The sequence below is a fragment of the Lonchura striata genome, chromosome 3 (genome assembly GCF_050655825.1).
Source record: "Lonchura striata isolate lonStrDom1 chromosome 3, ASM5065582v1, whole genome shotgun sequence".
Classification (NCBI taxonomy): domain Eukaryota; kingdom Metazoa; phylum Chordata; class Aves; order Passeriformes; family Estrildidae; genus Lonchura; species Lonchura striata.
In genome coordinates, this window is record NC_140705.1 from 15379174 (window position 1) to 15393080 (window position 13907).

The 13907-nt window shown below is 43.2% G+C and overlaps 1 protein-coding gene across 4 annotated transcripts in view; it reads right to left on the reverse strand.

Moving 5' to 3' along the window:
• Positions 1-13907, reverse strand: part of GRHL1 (grainyhead like transcription factor 1) — a 48649-nt gene that overhangs the window by 3265 nt on the left and 31477 nt on the right. For 3 of the 4 annotated variants that reach the window (XM_085574532.1, XM_021525420.3, XM_085574533.1), the window contains 7 exons: positions 12222-12380; positions 7793-7880; positions 5492-5631; positions 4589-4626; positions 4401-4489; positions 2552-2637; positions 929-993 (listed from right to left, as the gene is read on the reverse strand). In XM_085574532.1, the coding sequence (XP_085430658.1) occupies positions 929-993; positions 2552-2637; positions 4401-4489; positions 4589-4626; positions 5492-5631; positions 7793-7880; positions 12222-12380 (665 nt within the window). Of the gene's footprint in view, positions 1-928; positions 994-2551; positions 4061-4400; positions 4490-4588; positions 4627-5491; positions 5632-7792; positions 7881-12221; positions 12381-13907 lie in introns of those variants that run through there. The other variant, XR_014953583.1, reaches the window with a different exon arrangement.

Here is a 13907-nt window from a genome sequence, read left to right on the forward strand (position 1 = left end):
CTGAATGGAAGGATTAAATCTGGCTCCTGGACCAGGGAGGTAGATCTTGGAACCGGCAGAATCCTGAAGCTGCAGGCACCTGGGGCTCTGAATGGGTTTGCTTGGCAGTTATAAACTATCAGCACAAAACCACCCGTGCTTGGCCACTTCTTTCATTTGCCAGAAAGGTCAATACCTCTGTGTGTGTGTGTGTGTGCACATGCACACAAAGCTCTGCTTAGCAGTGATTTAGATATCACAGATTTTAAGCTTTTTGCAGCGGTTCTGGTGGGGTAATTATGCTATGAAAGCACAACCCTGGAAGGGTGTATTATTCTGGCTAGAAGGAGAAGGGGCTGAGACACCAAACTGACAATCACTTATAGACAACCCAAGAAAATTAGTGAGAAATTAAAAGATAAAACAAAATCAGACAATGTTCAGAAACTCACTTATGCGACAAAATAAAAAGATGATGAAGTATGGCCTCTGGGAGAAACAGACACTTCACAACTAAGTTCTCTTCAATTTAGCCCACAAAAATACAACTCAGGTTCAGTAACTGTAGCCAAATGCAGATATAGTGAGCCAAATCACCACTGGAACAATTTAACATGGGTTGAAGGAGGTTCTTCATCATTGGGAGTCTTTTAACACACTGAACTCTTCTTCCTCTGACATTATCAACCCTGGTTCAAATAACAATTAGCTCAGAGAGGGTCAGTGACTTGTATTTACACAGGAAGCTAGACTACATATTTCTATAGAACCCTTCCTATAGTCTTCAGCTCTGTGGATGATACTGAAATGTGTGTACTTGTGTGCACACACATGTAACAGTAAATGGCATTCACATATCTGCAGTTCATGGGGGAAGTCTACAGCAGATCTGCTGGTTTGAAAAAGGTGTTCTTATTCTTAGGTAGTTACTACACAGGTACATACTCACCCTTTTTTGCATTTTTTGAAGATTTTTCCTATTTTATCAAAAGGAACATCATACTTGTCAGATATCTAGAACAAAAGAAAGCAATGATTGGTGAAGCAAGGAGACTGCTGTCATTGTCTTTCACTTTCTATTTTACAGAAAGGAATAACTCCAACAAAAAGCCTGCAAATGAGGACAACTACTATGCTCTATAAAGGCAACACTAAATCCCAAACTATAGCATATTATCTACAGATCAGAACCCCTTCTCTGCATTCAGCTAACTTCTGTGCAAAAAGTTTAATCATGTTTGAATCTGGATACTTACTTCTCATACAGCAACCTCCTGTCCTTACACTCAAAAACTCACCTACTTAAAGCCCATGCCCTAACTCTCATTTTCTCTTGGCTCTCTGTTCTCTTAGCATACTGAAAACATTTTTAAATTTAGTGTCAGAGGGATCAAGTGAAAGCTAGGCATGCCAGTGGCTGAAAGAAGAAAATAGCAAGAGAGAGAGGACCTCTGCTGCTAAGGGCATGACGTGATCAGAAACAGTCTCCTTCCTCAGCAGGGTGACATCAGTGTGGAGCCACAGCCACAGACCATGGCACTTCACTGCACAGCCTCCAGAAAGTCGTGAGGTCGGTAACCTAAGCCTGGTTTACTTTGGCAAACTGCTCTATCATACTGACAGTAAGTACCAAACCAATGCACTGCTTTGACATGCAAATGTACAGGGAATTTCCCCCAGGCTCCTTGTTTTAAGAAATATACTGAAACAGAGGTGCAGCTTCACTTCAGGACTATGGGGTAAGGGAGGACTTCACAGCCTTCAACCCCTCTCTCCATTAGCCCTCACCCTCCAGCTAGCAAAGCCTCAGAGCCAGGAAGAGATAAAGATTCTGGTTACAGAGCTATCTCTACAACCAAAAGTTAATGGCCAGGCCTGCCTGTATGTCCCCAAAGCCCCTGTTCTCTGAGCAGAAGCATTAGTCACAGAAAGAGACAGACAAATGTCAGTTCTGAGCTCATGCCAAACATTACACCATTCCTTGGATTTAAGCTCTGTACTTCCCTTGCTCTACACAGCAGCAAGGATAGTGGAAGGCTATTTTGGAAGTCAAGCAGCAGAGAGCAATTTCACACGTGTGCACAGATATATAAAAGTGTTCAGTAACACACAGAGGCTGGGACTTGGAGCTCTGCAATACCAGCTTGTGAAAGGGCAGGGGAGGGCCCTAAACGTGGCTTTGAAAGGCTGAAACAAACCCAAGCCACCAGACACATTCTGCAAATCATTCCATCTCCTAACAAAAGTACCCTCTCTGACAAGAGGAACATCCAATCAAGTTTGACAGACCTGGATCTTCAGGAAGGCTTCTTACACCCAGGCCCCACAGATGTGGGGTAAGGTACTTGAAAGACAAGCTTCCTGAATTCCTTTAACAATAAATTAACACATTATTTGCATTCATTTCTATGGTATTGAAAGGAAATCTTCCTTATTCTTCTTATTCAGAAGAGCAGAAATGTGTGGACACAAGCTGTGACTGAAAGTCTGACTCCTGTGACTGGCCAGTGTGTAAGGACTGGGTAGTCAGGAATTTTTTTCTCAAGGATTACAAACCAGCCTCATTACTTACCGCTTCCATTAGGCCTTTCAGAGATGGTGTCTTTAACATTAGTGCATCAAAGACTTCCTCTGACTCTTTTCGGACATACAGCAACACTGGAAAGCAATTTGGAGAGGAATTAACTGTGCAATTGTTCCTCAGGAAAAATTTCTATCCCACAGTGGTTAAGCACATGGGGACATCCACTGAGGATCTCATGAAGAAACAGACATACACACAGTCAGTATACGCTTCAGACTGTAGCACGAACACCCACTGCTGGGTTAGCTCACATCTTGCTTCTTGCACATAAAGCCATTGTATGCTCAAGCATCTTTATTGTCAAAGTACTTCTGTATTTTCTTTATTTTCTCTATTATTATGAAAAAAAAGGTCATATTTAAAACAAATAAAGGAAGAACATAAAACACAAATCTTTGAGACTCTTGGGATCCTCTATATCTTACAGTCATTTGCCATAAGACTTTCCACAGTCAAATTATTTGACAGATGCTATCACAGCAGGTGAAGCCATCCTGGCCACCTCATAATTTTAAAATAATTTATTTGTACAGTTCTGTGCTCTTCCTGTGCTGTCTCATCTTTCTTCCTGCCCCTTGCTGTGTTTCAGTAATACTCGTACCACCAGAGCTGACATACAATGGAGGCTTGGTCTCCTGCTAGCAGGGGAATGAAAAGAGCAAGAACCCCAATTAGGTGAGCATCCCTAGCATTCTCAAGCTAGCACAGACTCATTGCATGCAACATCAGCCTCATTAAAAACTGCATTAAGGCTGAGGAATAAGCCAGGAGAGCAAGAGAGCTTGGACAACAGCTTTGCTGTCTTTAATCCATCTTCTAATGACTAGGTGTTGCAGCCTGGATTGTTTGCAAGGGTTCAACACAGCTTTGACACACCTGCAACATGAAACGGTTGCTGGCATTTCTGATGGAACAAAGTGAACTGAGGACAGCACAGCACTTGATGCATTTCCCAATTTGCCTGTTAAAGGCAGTTTTAATAAGGGAGGACTGTAGCTTTGAAAAAGGAAGACAGGACAAATACTCTCAGTTACAGCACAGGTCAGATGAGAGTCAGCCAAAGGAGAGAGAATCTCATGGGGCTTGTTTTATGGCATACAGCAACGTGAAAAAACCCAAGAAATTTGATTTCCTTCTATAAAATTCATCCTTCTTTACTAGTTTATCTAGACTGCAGAAGTGCAGCCCCATTATGGTCAGACTTGCTAGACTTAGCATTTGCTTCTTCATAGGTTTAATACTTCAAGCTTTGTTGCAGTCCTTCCAAACACAACTATTATCAATCAGGTACACCACCTCCAACACCCCAAAGGGACCTCTCATCTCCTTCCACAACACCACAGCAACATGAAATTGCAAAGACTGAAACTCAGTTAAAAATAAGCAGAATATTCTCTTAGCTTGGCTTTCAGAGGTGAACATCCCATTTCCTGGCACCATGAAAGATGCATCAGTTTTATATCCAGAACCAGTTCTTGGTGTTCATTCCTTGAAGCCCTGGAGATTTCCAGAGTATTTTGTAGCAGATTACATGATGAATTCTTTGCCCCAGTCCATTTGGGATACTGGTAAGCTGCTCACCTCGTCTTGACTCTTTCCTTATAGGTTCAGGACCTATTATTGTCTGAGTTGGCAGAAATCCCCAGAAATTCTCACAATATAACATACTTGCACAGCTGAGCCATATCTTGATACATGAACTGTCACTACTCAAAGCCAGCAATATCATTCTGAAGTAAACATCAATATGAATTAAAAAAATATTTAACCTCAGATGCATCTCTCTATCATGATGGATAAATACTCCAAAAATTCAGTCTCTGAAAGAAGAAAATACCTCTTTTTGGCTCTTCTATTCTGGTCATCTTATTTGGAGTAGCAATAAAGTCCTCTTCACCAATATAAGTTCCTCTCTTCAGGTTGGAGCTGCCATTGACAGGGCAAAAAGTTAGGACTGGTAGAATTACAGGGACTTATCCCTTTATCTGAGGGCAGGATGTCAGGAGGTTGAAGGATAGCTCTTACCTTTCACCCTCTAGTTCTTCTGATGCAACAGGAAGGACCTTTAAAAATAAAGGGGAGATTTTTGTATGTAATCCAGAATTAGAGTTAATTTTCTCTTATAACCTTTTAACGCTAAATCAAATTACACTTTGGCTCCAAAAGCCAGTAAACATCTTCTTTACCTTTTTTCATATAAAGCTAATAAAAGCTCTCAAATGAGAGACAGGAACAAAAAGAAGCTAAATAGTTTTTTCCTGGACTGGTGTAGAATCTTCTGACAAAACTCAGCACTAGAGCCTTTGTAGAAAAACACGCACGAATGTCAGCCTTATGGATGTAAGTTTATTCTCCATCCTTTACTAGGAGTTCAGGCAATGCTCTTAAAAAGTAGAGTTTATAATTATGTTAGAGCACAGCAGAACTCCCAGCACAGCAAAGTTCAAGATTTTGAAACCTGGCTGCATGCTAATCGTTTCCCTTCCAGTTTCTTGTAAGCTGGAATTTCCAGGAACACTGAGGCAGGGCGCTCTGGCAGTCAATCACAGAGCTGACACACGTGCCAGTTCCACAGGGTAGATTTTCACCCTGCAGCAGGCATCCGGATGAGTCTGTGTTGTACAACAGGATCCCAAGAGATGCAATGAGAGAAAACCACCCTGCAGTTCATGCAATGGAGAAATCCTTTCAAGTTCACAGAAACTGGACGTGATAGGAAGATAATTTTAGGGTGAAACACCCCCAGTTAACTTCAGCCAATGTATCTTGGAGGAACATTTCTTGCCCATATGAGACGCAGCCTGTGTTTGATTACAGCACTGATGCAATCTGACATTTCATATGTACATGCACACAACACAGCATCCCAGGCCTTTTGCAAATACAACTCAGAACCTCTTCAGCCCCACACCCATGAGCTTTACTCACGTGAGCCCCACGCTGCAGGTTTGCAAAGTGAACATCAGGGATGAACAGGACAGGCTGAGTGTCTAGGTCCATGAAGGGCTTGAAGATGGTGATGTCGGTACGTTTGTGTGAGGGCAGCATGGGCACTTTGACATCAGAAACTGCAGAGAAAGTTCAGGATAGAGGACACTGAAGGCCCTGATGGGCCCTACATCATTTGAAAAGTACATACACTGCTGAATAAGGGTATTTTGCAGTCAGAGAGAAAAGCTCCTGTGGTAAAGGAGTTTGCACTTTGGTTGTCTCCCTCTCAGCTGAGGGCCTGGGCCCCAAGGGCTTGTTTCACAGAGTCAAAGCTTTCTCCACCTCTCCAACTGAGCAACTCAGCTTTGTTTAGATATTACTTAGGGTGGACAATACACTCAGCCCAAGAGAGGTACTGCGGTCAGCCATCCAAACAGAGGGCAAAAATCAGTCCCTGCCCCACCTTCTCCCTCAAAGCCTGCTGGTGTTCCTATGCCGGGAGGATACAAAGAAGACAAAGGGAATTTTGTGTGTTACCAATTGGGAGCACCTTAAAGAGACAGCACCACAGTAGCACCATACTACAGAGGTAGTATAAATACTGGTTTGTTCAAGTTGTTATATTTAAAGTTACATTTTTATTCCACAGTTCCAAGTTTCACATTCCAGTTCCTCCCATTGTTCATCCTGGTCACCTCAGGGTGCCAGCCCCTAGTCCATTCCCCCAGGATCCATCTCCCACAGAGCCCTTTGGCTCTCACAATGTACCACCTGAAGTGACACAACCCACCAAGAGAACAGACTTCATCCACAAAGACCCTCTGAGGAGAAAGTGAGGCAGAAGGCACCTTAAACTGCATTTCAGACACATTCATGTCAAACTATCACAGTTGAAGACTTAATTTTACCAAGTGGAAAATATCCATATGACTGCAAACCGACTCCAAACAAAATAAATGCCTTTTAAACAAAACCATTTCTCATGTCCTCAGTAGAAAATACACGATTTTCTCCTTGCAAAATGGATTTTTTTAAAGATTGCTCGAATTCTGTAATTGCTTGATTTCTGCTTTGCCCAAAAGCCACCAACTGTTTCTGCTGTTGAAGAGTTTATGTACACATGGCATTTGTGATCCTGGGGGTAAGTATAACAACTTATGGCTTTAAGGAATCAAAAACTTCCCACATAAGAATTTAAAAGTCAAAGATCGTACTTTCCAGGAAAATAAGGATCACATCGGGCTATGCCCAAGCCTAGAAAATTAACATTGGAAAGCAGCTTTTGTCAAATTGTAAGATCCTGGGAAATGTGTACTGAACCTGCCCTCCCTTTCCAGCCATGATGCAAGGGTTGCCTGCAGTAATCTTGTGGGAGCCGCTGGGGCTGCTTCATTTGTGAAACACTAACCCTGTGCTAAACCTGCCTCTTGTGACGTACTTCGAAAGAAACCAGAGACCCAGCCCTTTCCACGACTTCCCTTGAGCAAATGGGCTCCCTTCAGCACTATCTTCTGAAGCTGCTCCAGCAGCCTGTACCTGCTGTGTCAGGAAAAGCCTGCATGGTGAGCCAAGAGCAGCGTGCCGGCTGAGCCAGCCGGGCTGCTAACACCGAGCAGGCGAGAGCACACACTGGCCCCGTGCCCACAGAGCAGGGAGAGATCTTCCTCTGAGAGCTCTGCTGGTGAAGAACCAGTCATCCAAACACAGCATCTGTCATCTGCAGCAGCTAAAGGAAGATGCTCAGCAGGAAAAAACTCCTCATCCTTTACATGCTGAGGTCTCCACATACTTCACACATGCAGAAACTTCAAAATTACTTGCTAAGGACCACTTTGCTCTGGAAGAGTGAGCATAGGGCTGAGAGGCTGGAGGCTCAGCCTCAAGGCTGCTACAGCCTTGTTGAGGAGCTGCAAACACATTTTTAATGTAAGTTAAAACCTAAGTTTAGGATCAAGTTGAAAATATTTGGAACTGATCATTCTGACTGCCACCTGGATTGGGAGAGGCTCCAGCATTGGCCAAAAATCCCACCTCACCCCAGCACTTCAACTGCTACAATCCATACCTGACTGAATATACAGCAGGACCCTGTCTTGGATAGAAAGAACTATACAGAATGAATCCCTAAATGACCCAGTGTGTTGCAAAGCACAATGAGCAATGTTCCATAAGGAATTGCTTAAAACAAGCACTGGTCAACAGAGGATAAAGATTAACTTGAGAGTTCTACTGCACAAGCTATTTGTAACCAAAATTAAATCCAATATTTAAAATACTGATGGAATAAGTTCTACTTACAGGCATTCAACTGAGAGCTGGGATCGGTGCACTTCCCTTTTCTTTTGCTTTGCTTTCGCTCTTCATCCCTGATCTTCCTCTCTGCTCCCTGTCAGACAATAGATTAAGGGAAAGCAATGGGGGAAATGAAGAAGAAGAGGGGGAGAGAGAAGGTATTTTTATTTTTTTGATGTTTTTCTTCAGCTGCAGAGGCAAAACACCAGTTCTTCCAGAGCTATATTTGTGGAGGTCAGATCCACAGACCCAAGCTGCAGGTTTGCCAGAGTGTGCCAGCTTTGAGATCTGCTTACTTTTGAGTCTATCATCTAATGAAATCCAACAACCATATCCGAAATGCAAATACTTGCTTTCTTACAAGTCAGATGGAGATATGGTGACAAAAGATACCCATATCTATAACGATTGTGTAAAGCATTAGATAAAAGTATAGTTTTAAGTGTTTAAAACAATACAGAATTGCAGGTTCCCCCAGTTTAGGAGTTCCCTTGATTGTCATTAAAATCTACAGATGTCCCACCACATGTGAATCACCAAGTGCAAGATACCTCCTGCACATTTCACACAGAGCCTGCAGCAGCTGCACCAGCCTTCACTGGGCTCAAGCTGCAGACATGCATTGCTTTAAAGCAGGGATTATTTCTTCTCTTTTTATCATGGCCAGGCCAAGGTGGAACCCACAGATTCTCTAACTGGGTTCATGCCTGCACTGCCGCTCCTGGCCTTCCAAACCAAGCAACAGTGCCATATTGCCATTTTTTCTGCAAGGTGCAGACAGCTGTGATGGAAAAAAAAAAAGGAAGATAGAAGCATTGGAATAGTGTTCATTCCTCCAGCTCTACCCAGACCTCACATGTGACTGTGGGTTAAGTCAGGGATGTCATATTGCCAGAAGTGGTAAGCATGAAGTGATACGCCCACAGAAGATGGCCAACACTCAGTCCTGGTGCTACCACCAGGTCACCAAAACTAGTATACACAAGTTCTACCTGGTTTCCCAGTATCAAAGCAGGGCAAAAGGTAACAGTTACCTGGCCACACCAAGCCATTATTTCTCATTGCCTCTCCTTCAAAGCTGCCCAAACACACCCACAGCCTCGCATGGTCCTGGAGGAAGACTTCATTAGCTATAGCAAATGAGGTGTCAAAACTCATGTGGCCATGGGGTGGCAATCTGTGCCTAACGGTGCATGGGAGAAGAGGAACAGCCCTCCTTACTTCCCAGTAAATTGATGTTCTATAGATGCCAGGCTGCCTATGCCTGCTGGTAGCACTAGGCTCATCTGCACCAGCAATAAAAAGGAAAATTGGCCAAGGTATTTGATACACATTAACACATATAATCTCTTCTTCCTCCCAATGAGAGGGAAAAAAGCAGCTTCAGGGAGCTGTGGTGAAAGAGAGAAAAAAATTACACATGAAGACACAGGCATTGCCAGCTTTGCTTGACCCAGTAAAGCTGATATAGCCCACTACAGTGAATACATCTTACCTAAACCTCAGCACAGCTGGACCTTAACCCCTCTGTGTCATCCCTTACCAAAGCAGTCACATCTAAGCTTGACAGCAGAAAGATTAATTCCGTTCCAGATCTGATTTTTACCTTTCATGTAGAAATAATAAAGCTGTGCTACTCAAACACTCTGCTACAGAACAGCATCTGCCTCCTCGTGGAGAACATGCTGATTCAACAAGAGCACACATTTTGAGAAAATCTCTGCCCTCACATTCCGTGCTTGAAAGTCAACTTGATGCAGGCTACTGGAGCTCAGGTAAATGTCTCAAAATCCACATTAAAAAAGAAAGTTATGTCTTGATACTAGGCTTTTCTGCCCTGCCAGCAGAGCTCAGGGAATTGTCCTGAAAGAGGACAGTTTTATACTGGACATAAGGAGAAAATATTTTTCTGATGAGGGTGATGAGGCACTCTCAGCTTGGCTAGAGAAGCTGTGGATGCTCCATCCTTGGAAGTGTTCAAGGCCAGGTTGGATGGGGCTTTGAGTAAGCTGGCCTAGTGGAATGTATTGCTGACCATGGCAGAGATCTAGACTAGATGACCTTTAAAGGTGCTCTGCAACCCAAACCCCATTCTGTGATCATGCAACCAAAGAGCAGTTTCCATGTTGCTGCCCATTCACATCAGTGCTCCAGCAGCCTTGTGCGTGCTCTTTCCTTCCAACAGCATCTCACTCATCTGTTCCCACCATCCCATGAAAGCCTTCCCACAGCACTGCCCATTACTGGCAGAGTAACAGCAGATCCCAGAGGGCAACACGAGCTCTAGTCAGTGAAACCCTGTATTTAATTCTCCTCATGTGGATGCACAGCTGAGGAACCATTCAGAATAGAGGAGGTCTTCTTCCTCTGGGACAGGTCAGCCTCATCCCTGCTCAGCCCAAATATTGCTGGGCCAAGCCTGAAGGAAGCTTGTGCCATAACATTCTCAGGTCCTGAAACTACACACGAGTAAATGAAAACCAAACATCCCAGAAGGAAGGAGCATCAGAGATGTGTGAAGAACTGACCACAGCCCCCATTTCCCTGCACTGCTGCAGAGGACAAGGGGAAGAATTAGGGAGTGAAGTTGAGCCTGAAGAAACGAGAAGGATGAAAGGAAGGTACTTTAAGATTTAGTTTTATTTTTTATTATCCTGTTCTGATTTTGATTTGCATTTCTCCTCCCTTACTTCCCTCCTCTTTTAATTCAGGTACAATTCAGAATTTGGAGGAATAAATCAGGACAGTAAGTCAAAATCCCAAAAGGAAAATAAAAGATGCATTAGCATTACTATATTACTAGTTTGCTGAAATTTCTGCCATAGCTTGAAGGAAGCCATTGGCGTCTATATCTGACTACACACCTGCCTTTTTATTAACCAATCTGTCTTATTAGCAGTGGCACAAGCCTGTCAGTCATTTTAGCATTGTGTCAGTAATTGATTGGACAATTTAAGAGTAAAAGATCCCTCCCTCCCCTGTATAAAGTCTGTATTGTATTGTGGAGAAAAGAGGTTGATAGCACACCCGACTCCCAGATTACTCTGGTGAAAAAATGTTAGATGACACAGTTGCTTCAGTCTCATATTGAAACAGGAAAAAGAAAACAGGAAAATTAAAAGGCCTGAAGAAATCTCATGAGACCCAAACCTCTTAGGCATACTGGCAAGTCTTTAAGATGGCTCTGGAGAGCTTTTGCTAAGTCCCTGTAAATTCTCTGCAGAAAGCATCACAACAGGAACAGCTACAGGCAGCTCTCCCAGCTGTGCAGGAATGCAGAGGAACCCATTTAAAAGCCTGTGGATAGACAACAGAATGTGGAAGGGTGAGTTAATGGGATGCTACAGCAGGAGCACAGTGCAGAAGCACCGTATATTTTGGGAGGTAAGCAGAGACAGAATAATGGTGTACGAGATGAAACTTTGTGTCACTGCCCTAAGGAACACCAGGCAAGATCACACAGTGGTCTAGCAAAGCCAGCCGAGGACCAGAGAGGGGGGGTTACAGACCTGCCTCAGCCCTGCAGCTGCACGGAGAGGCATTTCAGCAATCACCTGAAAGAGTCTGCCCTATGAAGATGGAGTCTGCCTTAAAAGAGGCCCAAATCAAGCAGGATATCAGCAAAATTGGAAGTCAACATGGTTCACAGCAATCAAAAGGACTGGGGAAGTCCAGGAAGCATTTATCATGGCCTAGAACACTTGGTCACTCTGGAAATAGAAACATTACACATTATTTGCCGAAGACCTTCAAAAGACTGCTCAGGCAGGAACAGGTTATGAAAATTGGGAAATTGCCTTTTTTTGCAAACTCAGTTAAGCTTTTACAGCTGCTTTCAGTTCAGCTTTTGCTGTTTCTTTCACAGGTTCTATTGAAACTGGCTTTGGGATAGGCATTAATTCCGTGTGCTGAATTTGTTAAGGCAGAGTAGTCTAATTACAGCACCCATTCAACTTCTAAATGGGCTTTTTTATGCTGCTGTATGTCACGGTGGTACATCTTTTGTTCACAAGCTCTGCAAGTTACTGGTTTGGGGTTTTTTGTAACAAATACGGTATGAAAACATGAATAAACTTAAAAGGACCAACACAACAGAATTTGGGCAAAAAGACAAGCCTGTACTTGCTCCAGTCAATGGCAGTGATTTCTCCTACTTAAGGCTCTTCCTAGTGTCAGTATGCCACTGGCCGACCTTTCTCTAGAGTCAATGCTCAGGAACACTTATCACTCCAGCACTTTGGGAGCAACAAATTTATTTGAGGTCATCATATCATCTATGAGCCAAGTAGAAGAGGTTGAAATTTTTTAAACACAGACAGGACTTTCCAGTGAGTTGAAATAGCAAGTGACACAATTAGGGGGAAAAAAAAAAAAAGCTGCTAAATTGTGGAGCAGCCTTTCCAAAACAGTCACTGGCACATTGATTCAACCTTACCTTGTCGCAGAAGACTTTAATTTGGCAGTAGGCTCTGTGGACAGGTTTGTTACTCCTGTTATTGTAGCTGTAAGTGTCAATCTGAAGATTCAGGGGCAGGCCTTTAACTCCCTTCTGAGAGGAAAAATCTGTGCTGAGGCAGTTCACAGAAATGAAAACCTGCAGAAGAAGAAAGCAGCAGCTGTCAGTAGTGACACACGGGGTCCTGGCCAACCACTGAGCGAGGGATACTCAGGGAGTGCTAAGGCCCAAATGCTGGTCCTTGTCACTACAAGCAGCACCTTCTTTCTTCTGAGACACCAGGTAAAATCCCCAAGAAGCAACATAACATTCTTAAGTCTTTACATAAGCCATTGGAGGAGACAAAGACACTTTGTCCAAAACAGATTTCAACAGACCATCCAAACTTTAGGAAGACTCCACCCATCTTCCCACCCAAGAACTCCCAAAATGTCACCATCAAACTTTTAACAAAGGAAATGCTCCTATAATCAATTCTCACTGCTCAGCATTTATTATTATCTTGGTAAGAACATAACCATGTTCCAAAAAATTCATGTTACTCTGGATAAGTTAAATCTTTCTATGAGTTTGACATAAGCACAGCTTATACTTGAAAGTACTTGGTTGAGGCTTTTTTCTAAAGGCTATTAAAAACTTTTAAAAATATATTAGGCAATATGTAATCTTTAAACACAGAAATAACACCATTATTCCAGTGAAAATTTCTGAGCTTTACACTAAGTTGAACACTACTTTGAATATTCCTTAGTAAGACATTCAATACCCTGTTAACATTCAGCTGGAAAGGGTAAAAAAAACATTTCCATTATTCTTACAAAAATTAATTACAGGGAAAATTAACTGCATGTTGGAATATATCTAATTTCATTTTCATAACTGCTTGAAAAAACAACAAAACAACCCTCTCAAAAACACAAATCATACAGAACCACACAAGTCCAATGCTGCTTAACAGAATAAAGAAATATCCTTAAGTGGATATGAGCATATAGTCCAGAGTACTTTGTATCTAGATAATGGGCTTGCAGTGTGCCAGGCTTTTCTACAGACACAACGCCTATTACTGGCACATCTCAGAAGCTGTAAGGATTAATTACCAGGAATTTACGAGCCACCAAGACCTGCAACGGCTTCTCTCCTCTCTGCCTGAAGAATAAAGGCTGGGAACTCGCTGCTTTAGAAAATAACCAAAGCCTTGGGAGCCAGAAGCATCTTCCCAGAGGTTTTGCAGGAGCACCGTCCCATGACCCGATCGCTCCCTTCGGTGGTGCCTCCACCAGCAGCACTTGAGCAGCGAGCTGGTGCCACCTCCCGGAGCTGCAGAGGCCCACACAGGCTGGGAAAGCTACAGGCTTTGCCTTTGCCAAGGGCTGCTTATCAAGGTCCAAGGTCCTCTTCACACAGGTTCTGAAATATCTTTTACCAGTTTCAAAGATAGGAGACAGCAATGTAAAACCCTGATCCGGTGATAGTTGATAACCATTGATTTTCTCCCACCATGGATAATATAGCTGTATAAAAAGCCAGGGCAGGGAGGAAAAATAGTGCAGGTGAGGGACTTCCCTCATAGTAATCTGTCTGAATACTAGGGATTCACATGGTGCTTCCTGCAGCCCCTGTGCCCGGAGAGGGCAGCACAGCAAACAGCCCCCTATTCCCTCC